General features: G+C 42.3%; 1 protein-coding gene across 6 annotated transcripts in view; it reads right to left on the bottom strand.

The window, feature by feature from the left end:
• Window positions 1-1,317: 1,317 nt before the first annotated feature.
• Window positions 1,318-15,757, bottom strand: part of LOC110500400 (E3 ubiquitin/ISG15 ligase TRIM25) — a 30,720-nt gene continuing 16,280 nt past the window's right edge. For all 6 annotated transcript variants that reach the window (XM_021577758.3, XM_021577759.3, XM_021577757.3 and 3 more), the window contains exons 8-9: window positions 13,522-13,667; window positions 1,318-5,109 (exon numbers count right to left, since the gene is read on the bottom strand). In XM_021577758.3, coding sequence (XP_021433433.3) covers window positions 4,925-5,109; window positions 13,522-13,667 — 331 coding nt within the window. In that variant the 3' untranslated portion in view covers window positions 1,318-4,924. The remainder of the gene's footprint in view (window positions 5,110-13,521; window positions 13,668-15,757) is intronic.

Here is a 15,757-nt window from a genome sequence, read left to right as displayed (position 1 = left end):
AAGGTCAGTTAACCTAGACTACTTAACGTTACAAGCTCGGTATTTGAAGTTATATTATCATTAGTAGTCTCAGGTAAAAGCACATGCTTATTATTGATACTTTCTCAAATATTTATTAGCTAATCATTCATTTCTTAAATATTTATTAGCTAATCATTCAGTCGAATACGCTATGCCATTGAATCCGTCTTTGAGCGTTAAGGGACGTTAATGGCTAGCTCGGTCCATGACATTATGTTATTATATTTTTCAATCTTGTACAAGGGCAAATGTTATTAATCAGCAACTGAAATGTCACGCTACGTGATATTCACCTCCGGATTTGGAGACTTGTAGAACACCCCTCAATCTGGGTTTGGCAGATGCCAGGAGACGCTACCTGCCCCAATGCATAGTGCCAACTAAAGTTTGGTGGAGGAATAATGGTCTGTGGCTGACCTCAACCCCACCAAACACCTTTGGGATGAATTGGAACGCCGTCAGAGCCACACCTAATCAACTACACCAGTGCCCGACCTCACTAATGCTTGTGGCTGAATGGAAGCAAGTCCCAGCAGCAACGTTCCAACATCATGGACCAACTCCATATTAATGCCCATGATTTTGGAATGAGATGTTTGATGGTGTCCACATACTTTGTCAGGTAGCGTTTTACAGTTGATGTTCCCCAAATGTCCAAGTATAAGTTACTGTAACTGCTACATGATAAGCAATTTCATGTAGCAAGTAACCTAGCTGCATATATCTTAGTCAAACTCATAAAATGTTTTACCTATAGGCTACAGTCATTCTATACTGAACAAAAATATAAACATGTAAAGTGCTGGTCCCATGTTTCATGAGCTGAAATAAAAGATCCCAGAAGTTTTCCATATGCACAAAAAGCTTATTTTAAGGTTTACATCCCTGTTAGTAAGCATTTATCCTTCGCCAAGATAACCCATCCACCAGAAGCTGATTAAACAGCATGATCATTACACAGGTGCACCTTGTGCTGGGGGCAACAAAAGGAAACAAAAATGTGCAGTTTTGTCACACAACACAATGCAACAGATGTCTCAAGTTGAGGGAGCGTGCAATCGGCATGCTGACTGTAGGAATGTCCACCAGAGCTGTTGGCAGATAATGAATTGAATGTTAATTTCTCTACCATAAGCCTTCTCCAAATTCATTTTAGGGAATTTGGAATTCCAATGTCCAAATGGCCCCATATCCACAGGCCATGTGTAACCTCGCCAGCCCAGGACCTCCACATCCGGCTTTTTCACCTGTGGGATTGTCACCATTGGTGGTCTGAAAGAAGCCAATGAAATGTAATAACAGCACAATGCATTTATTTATCTTTATAACATTCATGCAGAATTGATTGGCTGGATAGAACGACAACTAAATTGCTCAAAATCACCCGTATGAAAATCCCTGAAAAATATACTATTTTGTCAAATGATATTTACAAACATTCACTGTCAACTTTCGTAACAATGTGAAGAAAAAACAGATCCCATGCAAGACACAAAAGCCATGATGTACCACCATGTTATTTGCAGAACTTATTTGCAAATAGATAGCCATACAAAATGTCTAAAATAGCACACGTTATCGATTGCTACAGTCATTAGAAGTAGACCTGCAAATGTTTCTCCGAACTGCAAGTCATGAAACATGGGTCGTATTCATTAGTATGCACCATTTCAAAACGTTTTGCAACGGGAAAGGAGAACAAGGGCTTCTTATTGGACAAGTCCTGGTCCATCCTTCCCAGTTTTCTTGTTTGGTGCCTAAGGAATAGGACCGTGGGTGTGCAAATGATTACAAACATATACTGCATTATATTGTGCATTATTAAACAGATTGATAAACATTATCTCAACTTATCTGACAAATTGCGAACAGCTTTTGAAGAACACACCCACGCTTTACACATCTACCCGTCTGTCAAGTCTCCTTTGTTTTCTTTCTACAATCAATCTTCTGTATAAATTCACATAAGTCAGAATTCAGTCAAGACATGCACTCACGTGTCTAGTTACACAAACCCCTAAATGCTAGCCTGGTCCCAGATTTGTTTTTGCCATCTTGCTAATCCCTATGGTTATAAATATTGAACTCAAGGATACCTAGATGTACTAAATTAGTTGTGAATTATTGTGGTTTGAAATTCATATCTGCAGGTAAGTGCAATACCTTTTAATTATTTATATAATATTAATTATCCAGTGCACTCAAATAATAAACACAGTATAACAATGCACCATGCGTTCAACCAGAGAATACAAAATAAAATGTAGCTTTCACTGTATTCGGAAAGTATTCAGACCCCTTGACTTTTTCCACATTTTGTTACATTAGCCTTATTCTAAAATGTATTAAATTATGTATTTTTAATACAACTGTATTAAACTAAAAACAAGCCTACTTTATTTACATAAGTATTCAGACCCTTTGCTATTAGACTCACAATTGAGCTCAGGTCCATCCTGTTTCCATTGATCATCCTTGAGATGTTTCTACAACTTGATTGGACGTGATTTGGAAAGCCACACACCTGTCAATATAAGGTGCCACAGTTGACAGTGCATGTCAGCAAAAACCAAACCATGAGGTCGAAGGAATTGGAACACAGTGGCCTTCATCATTCTTAAATGGAAGACGTTTGTAACCACCAAGACCCTTCCAAGAGCTGGCCGCCCGGCCAAACTGAGCAATCGGGGGAGAAGGGCCTTGGTCAGGGAGGTGACCAAGAACCCGATGGTCACTCTGACAGAGTTTGAGCGTTCCTCTGTGGAGATGGGAGAACCTTCCAGAAGGACAACCATCTCTGCACCACTCCACCAATCAGGCCTTTATGGTAGAGTGGCCAGACGGAAGCCACTCCTCAGTAAAACGCACATGACAGTCCGCTTGGAGTTTGCCAAAAGACAACAAAAGACTCTCAGACCCTGAGAAAAAATATTATTTGGTCTGATGAAACCAAAGATTGAACTCTTTGGCCTGAATGCCAAGCATCACATCTGGAGGAAACCTTGCACCCTCCCTCGGTGAAGCATGGTGGTGGCAGCATCATGCTGTGGGGATGTTTTTCCATCGGCAGGGACTGGAAGATTGGTCAGGATCGAAGGAAAGATGAACGGAGCAAAGTATAGAGAGATCCCTGATGAAAACCTGCTCCAGAGCCCCCAGGACCTCAGACTGGGGCGAAGGTTAACCTTCCAACAGGACAACGACTCTAAGCACACAGTCAAGACAACGCAGGAGTGGCTTCGGGACAAGTCTCAATGTCCTTGAGTGGCCCAGCCAGAGCTCGGACTTGAACCCGATCAAACATCTATAGAGAGACGCTCCCCATCCAACATGACAGAGCTTGAAAGGCCTTGCAGAGACAATTGGGAAAAACTCCCCAAATACAGGTGTGCCAAGCTTGTAACGTAATACCCAAGCAGACTCGAGGCTGTAATCGCTGCCATAGGTGCTTCAACAAAGTACCGAGTTAAGGGTCTGAATACATAAGTAAATGTGATTTCAGTTTTTTTTTATACATTTGCTAAAATGTCTAAACTTGTTTTTGCTTTATAATTATGGGGTATTTTGTGTAAATTGATTTTGGGGGAAAAAAACAAATTTAATACATTACAGCCTTATTCTAAAAATGTAACAAAATATGGAAAAAGTTGAGGGGTATCTGAATCCTTACCCGAATGCACTATATACTAGACCAGGTCCTGTATTCATAAAGCGTCTCAGAGTAGGATTTCAGATCTAGGAACAGGTTCCCCCTGTCAATATTAACTTATTCATTATGATCTAAAAAGGCAAAACTCCTACACTGAGGTGTTTTATGACTATGGCCCCAGACCTGGGTCTAAAAACCATTTTAAATCATTTCAAATACTGTACTTGATTGAGTTTGCCTAGTTTAATGAAAGCAATGGAGTATATCTAAAACTGCAAACCCCACCCATCTGGCACACCAGTCAGGTTAGGAACAAGTGCTTTGGTCAAAAAATAAAACAGTTTGAGGTTAGAATTAGAAACCCAGTGTTTAGCTATAACAGTATAGTCTTGAACTACAAAAATATAGTCTTCATCCCAAATGGCACCCTACTGCCTAAATCAGGGCTATTCAACTGGTGGCCTGCGGGCCAGATCCGGCCCGTTTATTTATTTAGACTGGCCCTTTGATCAATTGTGAAAATCCGACATTCAGTGCCAAAATGACAAGCACTATCGTTTCTAGCACCTATGTGACATTTGGATTCTTCTTTCTTTATATGAGTTTGGCTCTAGCATTTGAACGGTTTAAGGGAACAAATACTTTTTGACCCCATTTCTGAAAGCTAAGCACACTTCTGTTTCCCTCTCTGATGCCCACGAGGACTTGCTAGAGGAAGTGTGACAAAAAAAACGCACCAAATGACTGAGGGAAATAAATTCAAAGCATACTGGAATTTGGCATTACCGGACTTGACATATGTGTTATTTTTTTAGATACTTTGTTTTCAGAATTTAAAATGACCTAATTACTTTTAAGTACTTTACTGGTGTGTGGTTTTATTTTTTAAACAGTTCTTCCTTAAACTAAACGCATGTAGAAAATGTCTGCCCCCCCTGCAATTAACCTTTTTTACATCTGTAAGAATATAGTTGAATAGCCCTGGCCTAAATAGTGTACAACATTTGACCAAAGCCTGGTCAAAAGTAGTGCACTATATATGAAATATGGTTCCATGCACCCATAAACATCTCCTCTTCGAAACATTGATGTAGAATGTATAATATTTTAAAGGTTTCCCAAAATGGTTGGGAAAATCCTAAATTCAAAGTAACATTTTTACATAGTCAAATATTGATGTCAGTGGGAGGCTATGAGAGACAGTTTGACTTAAATGGAAGAATGGATTTGACAATTCACCACATAGTCATTTCATCAGTTCGAATAAATCTCCTCTTCATCTTCCTCACCGTAGAGTTCGTCTGCTGACTCGAGGTCGTGTATACCCTCCTCTTCCTCGCTCATTTCCTCCTCTTGTTCATCTCCATCACTGCCATCCTCCTCGTCGTCATCTTCATCCTCCTCTCCTCCGGTGTCCGGCTCTTCCCTGACTGAAGGACCTGGTAGAAGACAAAACCTTTAAAACTAGAATCTAGAGCCACTGTTCACCCTCAATGCCTTTTGTGTATATTTTGTTGATGAAACGGAAGAGCAGCGTTTGGCAGCGTTGTTAATTAAATTTCACAATACATATTCTGCTGTTCAATCGCAACATTTGTTGTTGTTTCAAGTAACTTCTTTGTTGTAATATCCCAAACGGATCTGGCAGTTTCACCAAATACAGATTCTAGCTTTAAGAGAACAATACTTTGTCGATTTGTCGTCACTGGGACACAAATGTGTGTGTATGTGTGTGAGTGTGTGAGAGTGTTGCACAGTATACTGGTATCGCAGTACCAAAATGTCATGATACCAACATTTTTAAATAGCTTAGTAGTTTCATATGATAACACCAACTTTTTCAGCCCTACTAATCTAAAGAACCCGCTGGCGCCTGTTATAAAATGTTTATAAAGTCCGCTGTTTAGTTACATTTTTGACGGGCAGGGATGGAGACCATGATCAGTCTTCTGTTGTTACATTTGTACATTGGAGCAGCACGCAAAGCAATGCAATCTTGATACATTGTATATAATTTCATCCCTAGTATAACCAAGAGCACAGGCCAGTCTGAGTACAGGCTTTGCAAGTTCGCTATCAAGCAGCAGTGCCAGAGAGGAAAAACAGCAAAGGAAAGTGCTTGCTCTAGCTCAAACAACAACAAAAATTAGCCTTTTTCTTTTTCCAGCACGATTTTTATATTATTTCACAAACCATGTCAAGGCCATTTTAAACTAATCCCAGAATGCTAATTATTGGTTTGATAACAAACAATGTTGTTCAGTCATGTTACCTAGCTAACTAAAAACATATTTGGGGAACCTATTTGATTTTTTTAATTCAATGCAGTCTGGTATTAGAACGGTAGTCCCTACCTGCAAAAGCAGGGTGTCTGCGGAAAGCTGTGTATCTTGGCTATTGATCGGTGCCTTCAAATCTTTCGTGTGACTTACTACCATATATGGGCAAATTAATTTATAAGGGCAGGCCCAGCTGATGACCTCATTTCAAGATGGCTGATATCTACATTCCAGGTAGATTAGTGAAGCATAAACGAAATAAACACAGAATACGTTGATACACACCGAACGCCGGGACTCCACAGATCATGGGGATATCTTATTTGTCTGCCTGTGACCTACCGTTTTTGATCACCAGCCCCGAAAGTCAAAATGTATATATTTTACACAACGTTTTCCCCAAACATCTTACAAGTTAAGCTTCAATTTCGTCTGTGTTTGAGCTACAACTACATGGGGGGTATCTAGCCTATTGCCAATGTTATCTGATATATGACTTAATAGCAACATTGAATGTCACCGAGTGACTATATCAAAAATATGATGTTGCCTGCTTATGCGCTGTAGGCATCCATTACACAAGGGATTGGCTACAATGGCACCTTGACAGTCCTATAACCAATGATATGCAGTTTACCTGGGTGGGACAAAGCAAGACCTAGAACCTTTTATGCGTAATGCGAACTAGTGCTACCTGGTCCAGAGACGAGACACACTGAGCACGCTACATTACATTGGAAACATATTTCATCGCTTTAGCATAAAAGATGGCTTCTCAAGGAGAAAAAAAAGGGGAAATTAAGAATATCGAACAGGAACCTAAAAAGGCAGCAGCTATGAATAAGTATACCGACATAGAAGCTTTGACTAAAACGGGAGTGATTTGGACATTGAGGATTTCGACTCGGCCGACGAAGATTGCTTTCTAGAAGGATTGGATCCACTGTTAGATCTGTAAGTAAATTATTTATGACTTTATATAAACTCAGCAGAAAAAGAAACGTCCTCTCAACTGCATTAATTTAATACAAACTTAACATGTGTAAATATTTGCATGAACAAAACAAGATTCAACAACTGAGACAAACTGAACAAGTTCCACAGACATGTGACTAACAGAAATGGAATAATTTGTCGCTGAACAAAGGGGGGGGGTCACCAGCTGCATTAATTACTGCAGTGCATCTCCTACTCATGGACTGCACCAGATTTGCCTGTTCTTGCCGTGAGATATTACCCCACTCATCCACCAAGGCACCTGCAAGTTCCCGAACATTTCTGGGGGGGAATGGCCCTAGGCCTCACCCTCCGATCCAACCGGTTCCAGACGTGCTCAATGGGATTGAGATCCGGGCTCTTCGCTGGCCATGGCAGAACACTGACATTTCTGTCTTGCAGGAAATCACACATAGAACGAGCAGAATGGCTGGTGGCATTGTCATGCTGAAGGGTCATGTCAGGATGAACCTACAGGAAGTGTACCACATGAGGGAGGAGGATGTCTTCCCTGTAATGCACAGCGGTGAGATTGCATGCAATGACAACAAACTCAGTCCAATGATGCTGTGATACACCGCCCCAGACCACGACGGACCCTCCACCTCCAAATTGATCTTGCTCCAGAGTACAGGTCTCGGTGTAACGCTCATTCCTTCGACGATAAACACGAATCCACGATAAACGCGAATCCGACCATCACCCCTGGTGAGACAAAACCGCGACTCGTCAGTGAAGAGCACTTTTTGCCAGTCCTGTCTGGTCCAGTGATGGTGGGTTTGTGCCCATAGGCGACATTGTTGCCGGTGATGTCTGGTGAGGACCTGCCTTACAACAGACCTACAAGCCCTCAGTCCAGCCTCTCTCAGCCTATTGTGGACAGTCAGAGCACTGATGGAGGGATTGTGCGTTCCTGGTCTAACTCGGGCAGTTGTTGTTGCCATCCTGTACTTGTCCCACAGGTGTGATGTTCGGATGTACCGATCCTGTGCAGGTGTTGTACACGTGGTCTGCAACTGGGAGGACGATCAGCTGTCCGTCCTGTCTTGCTGTCTTACAGTACGGATATTGCAATTTATTGCCCTGGCCACATCTGCAGTCCTTATGCCTCCTTGCAGCATGCCTAAGGCACGTTCACACAAATGAGCAGGGACCCTGGGCATCTTTCTATTGGTGTTTTTCAGAGTCAGTAGAAGGGCCTTTTTAGTGTCCTAAGTTAAGTTTTTATAACTGTGACCTTAATTGCCTACCGTCTGTAAGCTGTTAGTGTCTTAACTGTTCCACACGTGCATGTTCATTAATTGTTTATGGCACATTGAACAAGCATGGGGAAATAGTGTTTAAACCCTTTACAATGAAGATCTGTGAAGTTCTTTGGATCTCTCTGTGAAGTTATTTATATGCGGTCTCATCGTTGTCGGTAATCAGGCCTACCACTGTTGTGTCGTCAGCAAACTTAATGATGGTGTTGGAGTTGTGTTTGTCCACGCAGTCGTGGGTGAACAGGGAGTACAGGAGGGAACTAGGCACAAACCCGAGGGGCCCCAATGTTGAGGATCAGCATAGCAGGCGTGTTTGTTGCCTACCCTTACCACCTGGGGTGGCCCATCAGGAAGTCCAGGATTCCAGTTGCAGAGGGAGGTGTTTAGTCCCAGGGTCCTTAGTGATGAGCTTTGTGGGCACTATGGTGTTGAACGCTGAGCTGTAGTCAATGAACAGAAATCTCACATAGAAGTTCCTTTTGTCCTGGTGGGAAAGGGCAGTATGGAGTGCGATTGCGTCATCTGTGAATCTGTTGGGGGGTGGTATGCAAATTGGAGTGGGTCTAGGGTATGTGGGAGAATGCTGTTGATGTGAGCCATGACCAGCCTTTCAAAGCACTTCATAGCTACCGACGGGAGTGCTACAGGGCGGTAATCATTTAGGCAGGTTACCTTCGCTTCCGTGGGTACAGGCACTATGGTAGTCTGCTTGAAACATGTAGGTTTTACAGACTCGGTCAGGGAGAGGTTGAAAATGTCAATGAAGACACTTGCCAGTTGGTCCGCGCATGCTTTGAGTACACGTCCTGGTAATCCGTCTGGCCCCGCAGCTTTGTGAATGTTGACCTGTTTAAAGGTCTTGCTTACATCGGCTACCGAGAGCGTTATCAAAGTCGTCCAGAACAGCTGGTGCACTCATGCATGCTTCAGTGATGCTTACCACTATCCTCTGGTTGCATGTGAAACGCAGGTAGAAATGAGGTTAAACGGATTTAAGTTTCTCTGCATTAAAGTCCTCCGCCACTAGGAGCGCCACTTTCGGATGAGCATTTTCATATTTGCTTCTGGCCTTATACAGATGGTTGAGTACACTCTTAGTGCCAGCATCGGTTTTTGGTGGTAAATAGACAGCTACAAATAATATAGATGAAAAATCGTAGTAGATAGTGTGGTCTACAGCTTATCATAAGGTACTCTACCTCAGGCGAAAAATACCTTGAGACTTCTTCAATATTAAACATCACGCACCAGCTGTTATTGACAAATAGACACACACCCCTGCCCCTCGTCTTACCAGAGGTAGCTTCTCTGGCCTGCTGGTGCATGGAAAATCCCGCCAGCTCTATATTATCCATGTCGTCGTTCAGCCATGACTCGGTGAAACATAAGATATTACAGTTAATGTCCCGTTGGTAGTATAATCTTGATCGTAGGTCATCCATTTTATTTTCCTATGGCTGCACGTTGGCCAATAGAACAGATGGCAGTGGGAGTTTACTCACTCGCCTACGAATTCTCAGAAGGCAGCCCAACCTCTGCCCCCTTTTTCTCAGTCTTTTCTTCATGCAAATGACAGGGATTTGTGCCCATTCCCGAGGAAGCAGTATATCCTTCCCGTCGGACTCGTTGAAGAAAAAGGGGGTGTATGTTTGTGGTTCTCACCTCTGCCTCCAAAGTGTTACTGTTTGCATTGTGTGTGTGCTTCACACCTATGTAAGTCACTGTACATATACAGTTTAGGCTTGGTGTTTTTACTTGAGTCAACTGTAATTCTGTGTGTCTTACAACAATATATCCCTAGATTTTATTCATCAGGATATGGATGCAGAGGATTTGGATGATGACGTTTGAGAGCCACCCCTCCCCAGCAAGCTCTTTGTGCTAGCTAATTCAGCCTCTGCCTACACGTGGAACCTTTTCATCTATGAAGGCAAGGCGATCACACCCACTAGAAAGGGCCTTAGTTATGACTGTTATGCAGCTGATGGACTTCTCCTTACTTGGCAGTGGGTAACAAGCTATTTGTGGACAATTTATATACTAGACATCTTGAAAAAGCAATTAGGGGCTTGTAGCATTCGTGGGGAAACCAATTCTAAGGTAAACGACATGACAAACAAAGCGAGAGGGGGTCCATACTAACAAGCTGCTTTTTGTGAAATGGAGGGACACTAGAGAAGTGACCATGCTCACCACACAGCATAAGGCATTCAAAAAACGACCATGTCTAGAGGAGGGTGAAAAATGCCAAAGGGAATGGGTGAGGAAGAATGTCCCCATTGCTGTTTCTGTGAAGGACTATGTCAGCATGGGGGGTGGCGACTTGCTGATGCTCTGATAGGCTACTACCAGATCCTCCACAAGACCGGGAAGTGGTACAATACTTTTTTTTAACCAGTTTGTGGACATGGCGACAGTAAATGCCTTCATTCTCCACAAGCAGATTGCCAAAGTAAATGGTCAAAGCCCTCTCTCCCTGTTCGCCTTCCAAGAGAAGCTGGTGTTAGAAATGGCTGAATTTGGGGCCCAAAGCAACCTCACAACCATCACAATGACACAGGTCAAACGTTTTCTGTAAGTCTTCACAAGGTTTTCACACACTGTTGCTGGTATTTTGGCCCATTCCTCCATGCAGATCTCCTCTAGAGCAGTGATGTTTTGGGGCTGTTGCTGGGCAACACGGACTTTCAACTCCCTCCAAAGATTTTATATGGGGTTGAGATCTGGAGACTGGCTAGGCCACTCCAGGACCTTAAAATGCTTCTTACGAAGCCACTCCTTTGTTGCCCGGGCGGTGTGTTTGGGATCATTGTCATGCTGAAAGACCCAGCCACGTTTCATCTACAATACCCTTGCTGATGGAAGGAGGTTTTCACTCAAAATCTCACGATACATGGCCCCATTCATTCTTTCCTTTACACGGATCAGTCGTCCTGGTCCCTTTGCAGAAAAACAGCCCCAAACTCAGCATTCTTTGTCCTCGAAACACGACAAGTTTTTACCAAAAAGTTATATTTTGGTTTCATCTGACCATATGACATTTTCCCAACCTTCTTCTGGATCATCCAAATGCTCCCTGACAAACTTCAGACGGGCCTGGACATGTACTGGCTTAAGCAGGGGGACACGTCTGGCACTGCAGGATTTGAGTCCCTGGCGGCGTAGTGTGTTACTGATGGTAGGTTTTGTTACTTTGGTCCCAGCTCTCTGCAGGTCATTCACTAGGTCCCCCCGTGTGGTTCTGGGATTTTTGCTCACCATTCTTGTGATCATTTTGACCCCACGGGGTGAGATCTTGCGTGGAGCCCCAGATCGAGGGAGATTATCAGTGGTCTTGTATGTCTTCCATTTCCTAATAATTGCTCCCACAGTTGATTTCTTCAAACCAAGCTGCTTACCTATTGCAGATTCAGTCTTCCCAGCCTGGTGCAGGTCTACAATTTTGTTTCTGGTGTCTTTGGTCTTGGCCATAGTGGAGTTTGGAGTGTGACTGTTTGAGGTTGTGGACAGGTGTCTTTTATACTGATAACAAGTTCAAACAGGTGCCATTAATACAGGTAATGAGTGGAGGACAGAGGAGCCTCTTAAAGAAGAAGTTACAGGTCTGTGAGAGCCAGAAATCTTGCTTGTTTGTAGGTGACCAAATACTTATTTTCCACCATAATTTGCAAATAAATTCATTAAAAACCCTACAATGTGATTTTCTGGATTTTTTTTCTCATTTTGTCTGTCATAGTTGAAGTGTACCTATGATGAAAATTACAGGCCTCTCTCATCTTTTTAAGTGGGAGAACTTGCACAATTGGTGGCTGACTAAATACTTTTTTGCCCCACTGTATATGCAACTTTGGAGAAGTTTAGGTAACTTGGAATCATCCCGTGACCACACCTGACACCACTTACTAAAACATCTGCCCATTCCTAGTTGTTAGGTCTATCAATTCCTTTTTAATGATATTGTTCACATGTTGTGGAAGCCATCTGATGTGTTTCCAGCTCATCGGTTATTTTGCGTGTGCTTGTTCTTGTGTATTCTGATCAAGCACACACAAAATGTATTCTGATCATTTCCTCATAATCTTCCAGTCTCCTTTCCAAATTTACCAAGTTTTTACATGTCAGAATCATGTAATTACACATGAATAGCAGTAACTTTTGGGTATGTCTATTTAGGCGGAAATCACATTTTGCCATTACATTTAAGAGGTTAACTTGACAGCAAATTTGATTGGCTCGGGAAGGAAAAGGGTCTTCAAAAGGTAGGATTCATATAGGCCTAACTATATAAAAAAAAATCTATCATTTGCTGGTGTTCCTTACATTCTGTTTGGTGCCTAACGTTTTTAAAGTTGGGAGTAGTGCGTGTGTGTGTGTGTTTGTGGAAGAGAGAGTGGTGTGTGTGTTAATGAGAGAGGGAGACTGTGTGTGAGGGAGGGTCTGTGTCCATTCCTCCACCCAAATCACAGGTAGGCCTTTGCAAATATGAGCAAATAAGCCATTCGATGCAGTATTCTATTAAATACAGTGAACAGTGTGAATTAATATGTGTAGGCCTCCCGAGTGGTGCAGCAGTCTTAGGCATTGCATCGCAGTGCTAGCGGCGTCACTACAGATCCGGGTTCGATACCTGGCTGTGTCGCAGCCGGCCGCGATCGGGAGACCAATGAGGCGGCGCACAATTGGCTCAGCGTCGTCCGAGTTAGGGAAGGGTTTGGCCGGCGGGATATCCTTGTCCCATCGCTTTCTAGCGACTCCTGTGACAGGCTGGGCGCATGCACACTGACACGGTCGCCAGGTGTACAGAGTTCCCTCCGACACATTGGTGCAGCGAGCAGTGTGTCAAGAAGTAGTGCGGTTTGGCAGGTCGCATTTCTGAGGACGCATGGCTTTCGACCTTCGCCTCCTCCGAGTCTGTACGGGAGTTGCAGCGATGGGACAAGACTGACTACCAAATGGATATAACAAAATTGGGGAAAAGGTACAATAAAAAATCCATATGTGTTGCATTGAGTGAAAGTGTGAATATCAGTGACAGGTTGTGTGTGTAGCACATGCGCATAACGTTCAGAAGACAGTAACAAGTGTCCGGGGGACGGGGCGAAAAGTACCCTGGGACACTGAGTTGTTACCCCGTGGTATCGAGATAATACTTGGCCTGGTATCATGACAACACTAGTGCATGAATCACAAATTCAAAATCTATTCAAATTATTCTAAACTTCCAAAACCCTGGTTCCTTTATCGCACGCGCACACACACCTCTTTCTTTCTCCCCACTCACTCACGCACACATGCAAATACGTCTGTTACTCACAGATATCGTCGATGAATTGAGAGATGCAGGAGCGTACATTAGTGAGGAAGTCATCCTGCTTAACCTCCAGGGCCTCGGCCAGGCCTTCAGTGTCCACACCAACATACTCTGGGTAGAAGAGGGGCTTCTTCAACTGCCTGCAGAAACTGGAACACATGCATTGCAAATTGCACGTCACCCATAGACAGGATGAGAGACGCACTGCAAATGGCATTTCACCCATAGACAAGAGACACACAATACATATAATATTACACCCCACACAGACAGACACATTTCAGGTGTACAGTGCCTTCAGAGAGTATTTATACTACTCGACCTAGTCCATCTTTAGTTGTGTTACAGCCTGAATATAAAGTTGATTAAATACATTTCTCACCCATCTACACACAAAACCTAATAATGACAAAGTGAAAACCTGTTTCTAGAAAATGTATTGAAAATGAAATACAGAAATATGTAATTTACATAAGTATTAACACCCCTGAGTCAATACTTTGTAAAGCACCTTTGGCAGCGATTACAGATGCGAGTCTTTAAGGGTAAGCCTAAGAGCTTTCCACATCTGGATTGTGTAACATTTGCCTATTATTATTTTCAAAATTCTTCAAGCTCTGTCAAATTGGTTGTTGATCATTGCTAGACAACCATTTTCAGGTCTTGCTATAGATTTTCCAATTAGATTTAAGTCAAAACTGTAACTTGGCCTCTTGAGAACATTCACTGTCTTCTTGGTAAGCAACTCCATTGTATATTTGGCTTTGAGTTTAAGGTTATTGTCCTGCTGAAAGGTGAATTAATCTCCCAGTGTCTGGTGGAAAGCAACCAGGTTTTCCTCTAGGATTTTGCCTGTGCTTAGCTTCACTCCATTTATTTTTAATCCTGAAAATCTTCCCAGTCCTTAACGATTACAACCATACCCATAACATGATGCAGCCACCACTATGCTTGAGAGTGGTACTCAGTAATGTGTTGTATTGGATTTGCCCCAAACATAACACTTTGTATTCTGGACAAAGAGTTAATTGCTTTGCAACATTTTTTGCCGTATTACTTTAGTGCCTTTTTGAAAACAGGATGCATGTTTTGAAATATATTTATTCTGTACAGGCTTCCTTTTCCCTCTGTCAATTAGGTTAGTATTGTAGAGTAAGTACAATGTCCAATATCCAACCTTAGTTCTCCTATCACAGTATTAAACTCTATAACTGTTTCAAAGTCACCATTGGCCTCATGGTGAAATCCCTGAGCGTCCTTTCTCTCCATCAACTAAATTAGGAAGGACGCCTGTAACTTTGTAGTGACTGGGTGTATTGATACACCAACCAAAGTCTAATTAATAACTTCACCATGCTCAAAGGGATATTCAATGTCTGTTTTTTTTAACCATCTACCAACAGGTGCCCTTTGTGAAGCATTGGAAAACCTTCCTGGTCTTTGTGGTTGAATCTGTGTTTGAAATTCAGTGATCGACTGAGGGACCATACAGATACAGTGCCCTCCGTAATTATTGGGACAGAGACAACATTTTTGTTGTTTTGGCTCTGTACTGCAGCACATCACTTTCAGGTTAAAGTGCAGAATCTCAGCTTTAATTTCAGGGTATTTTCATCCATCTCAGGTGAACCGTTTAGAAATTATAGCACTTTGTGTACATAGGGACTATTTCTGGGGACCAAAACTACAGGTACAAATTCACTTGTGTATTGAAGTAGTCAAAAGTTCAGTATTTGGTCCCATATTCCTAGCACCCAATGATATCAATATTGTGACTCTACTTGCTTGTGACTCTACTCTACATCAAACTTGTTGGCTGTATTCAAATACAAAGTGCTGGAGTACAGAGCCAAAACAACATAAAATGTGTCACTGTTACAAAAAATGAAGGAGGACACTAATTGTATGTGTGGGGTACAGAGATGAGGTAGTCATTCAAAAATCATGTTAAACAATAGTATTGCACACAGAGTAGTCCATACAACTTACAGTGCGTTCGGAAAGTATTCAGACCCCTTGACTTTTTCCACTTTGTTACGTTACAGCCTTATTCTAAAATTGATTCAATTGTTTTTTTCCCCTCAATTGACACACAATACCCCATAATGACTAAGCAAACACAGGTTATTAGTATTTTTGCAAATGCATAAAACTAAACTGAAATTTCACATAAGTATTCAGACCCTTTACTCAGTACTTTGTTGAAGTACCTTTGGCAGCGATTACAGCCTCAAATCTT

Source organism: Oncorhynchus mykiss, chromosome 21 (genome assembly GCF_057628025.1).
Source record: "Oncorhynchus mykiss isolate SJ-2025 chromosome 21, ASM5762802v1, whole genome shotgun sequence".
Classification (NCBI taxonomy): Eukaryota; Metazoa; Chordata; class Actinopteri; order Salmoniformes; family Salmonidae; genus Oncorhynchus; species Oncorhynchus mykiss.
This window is presented reverse-complemented; position numbering and strand designations above follow the sequence as displayed.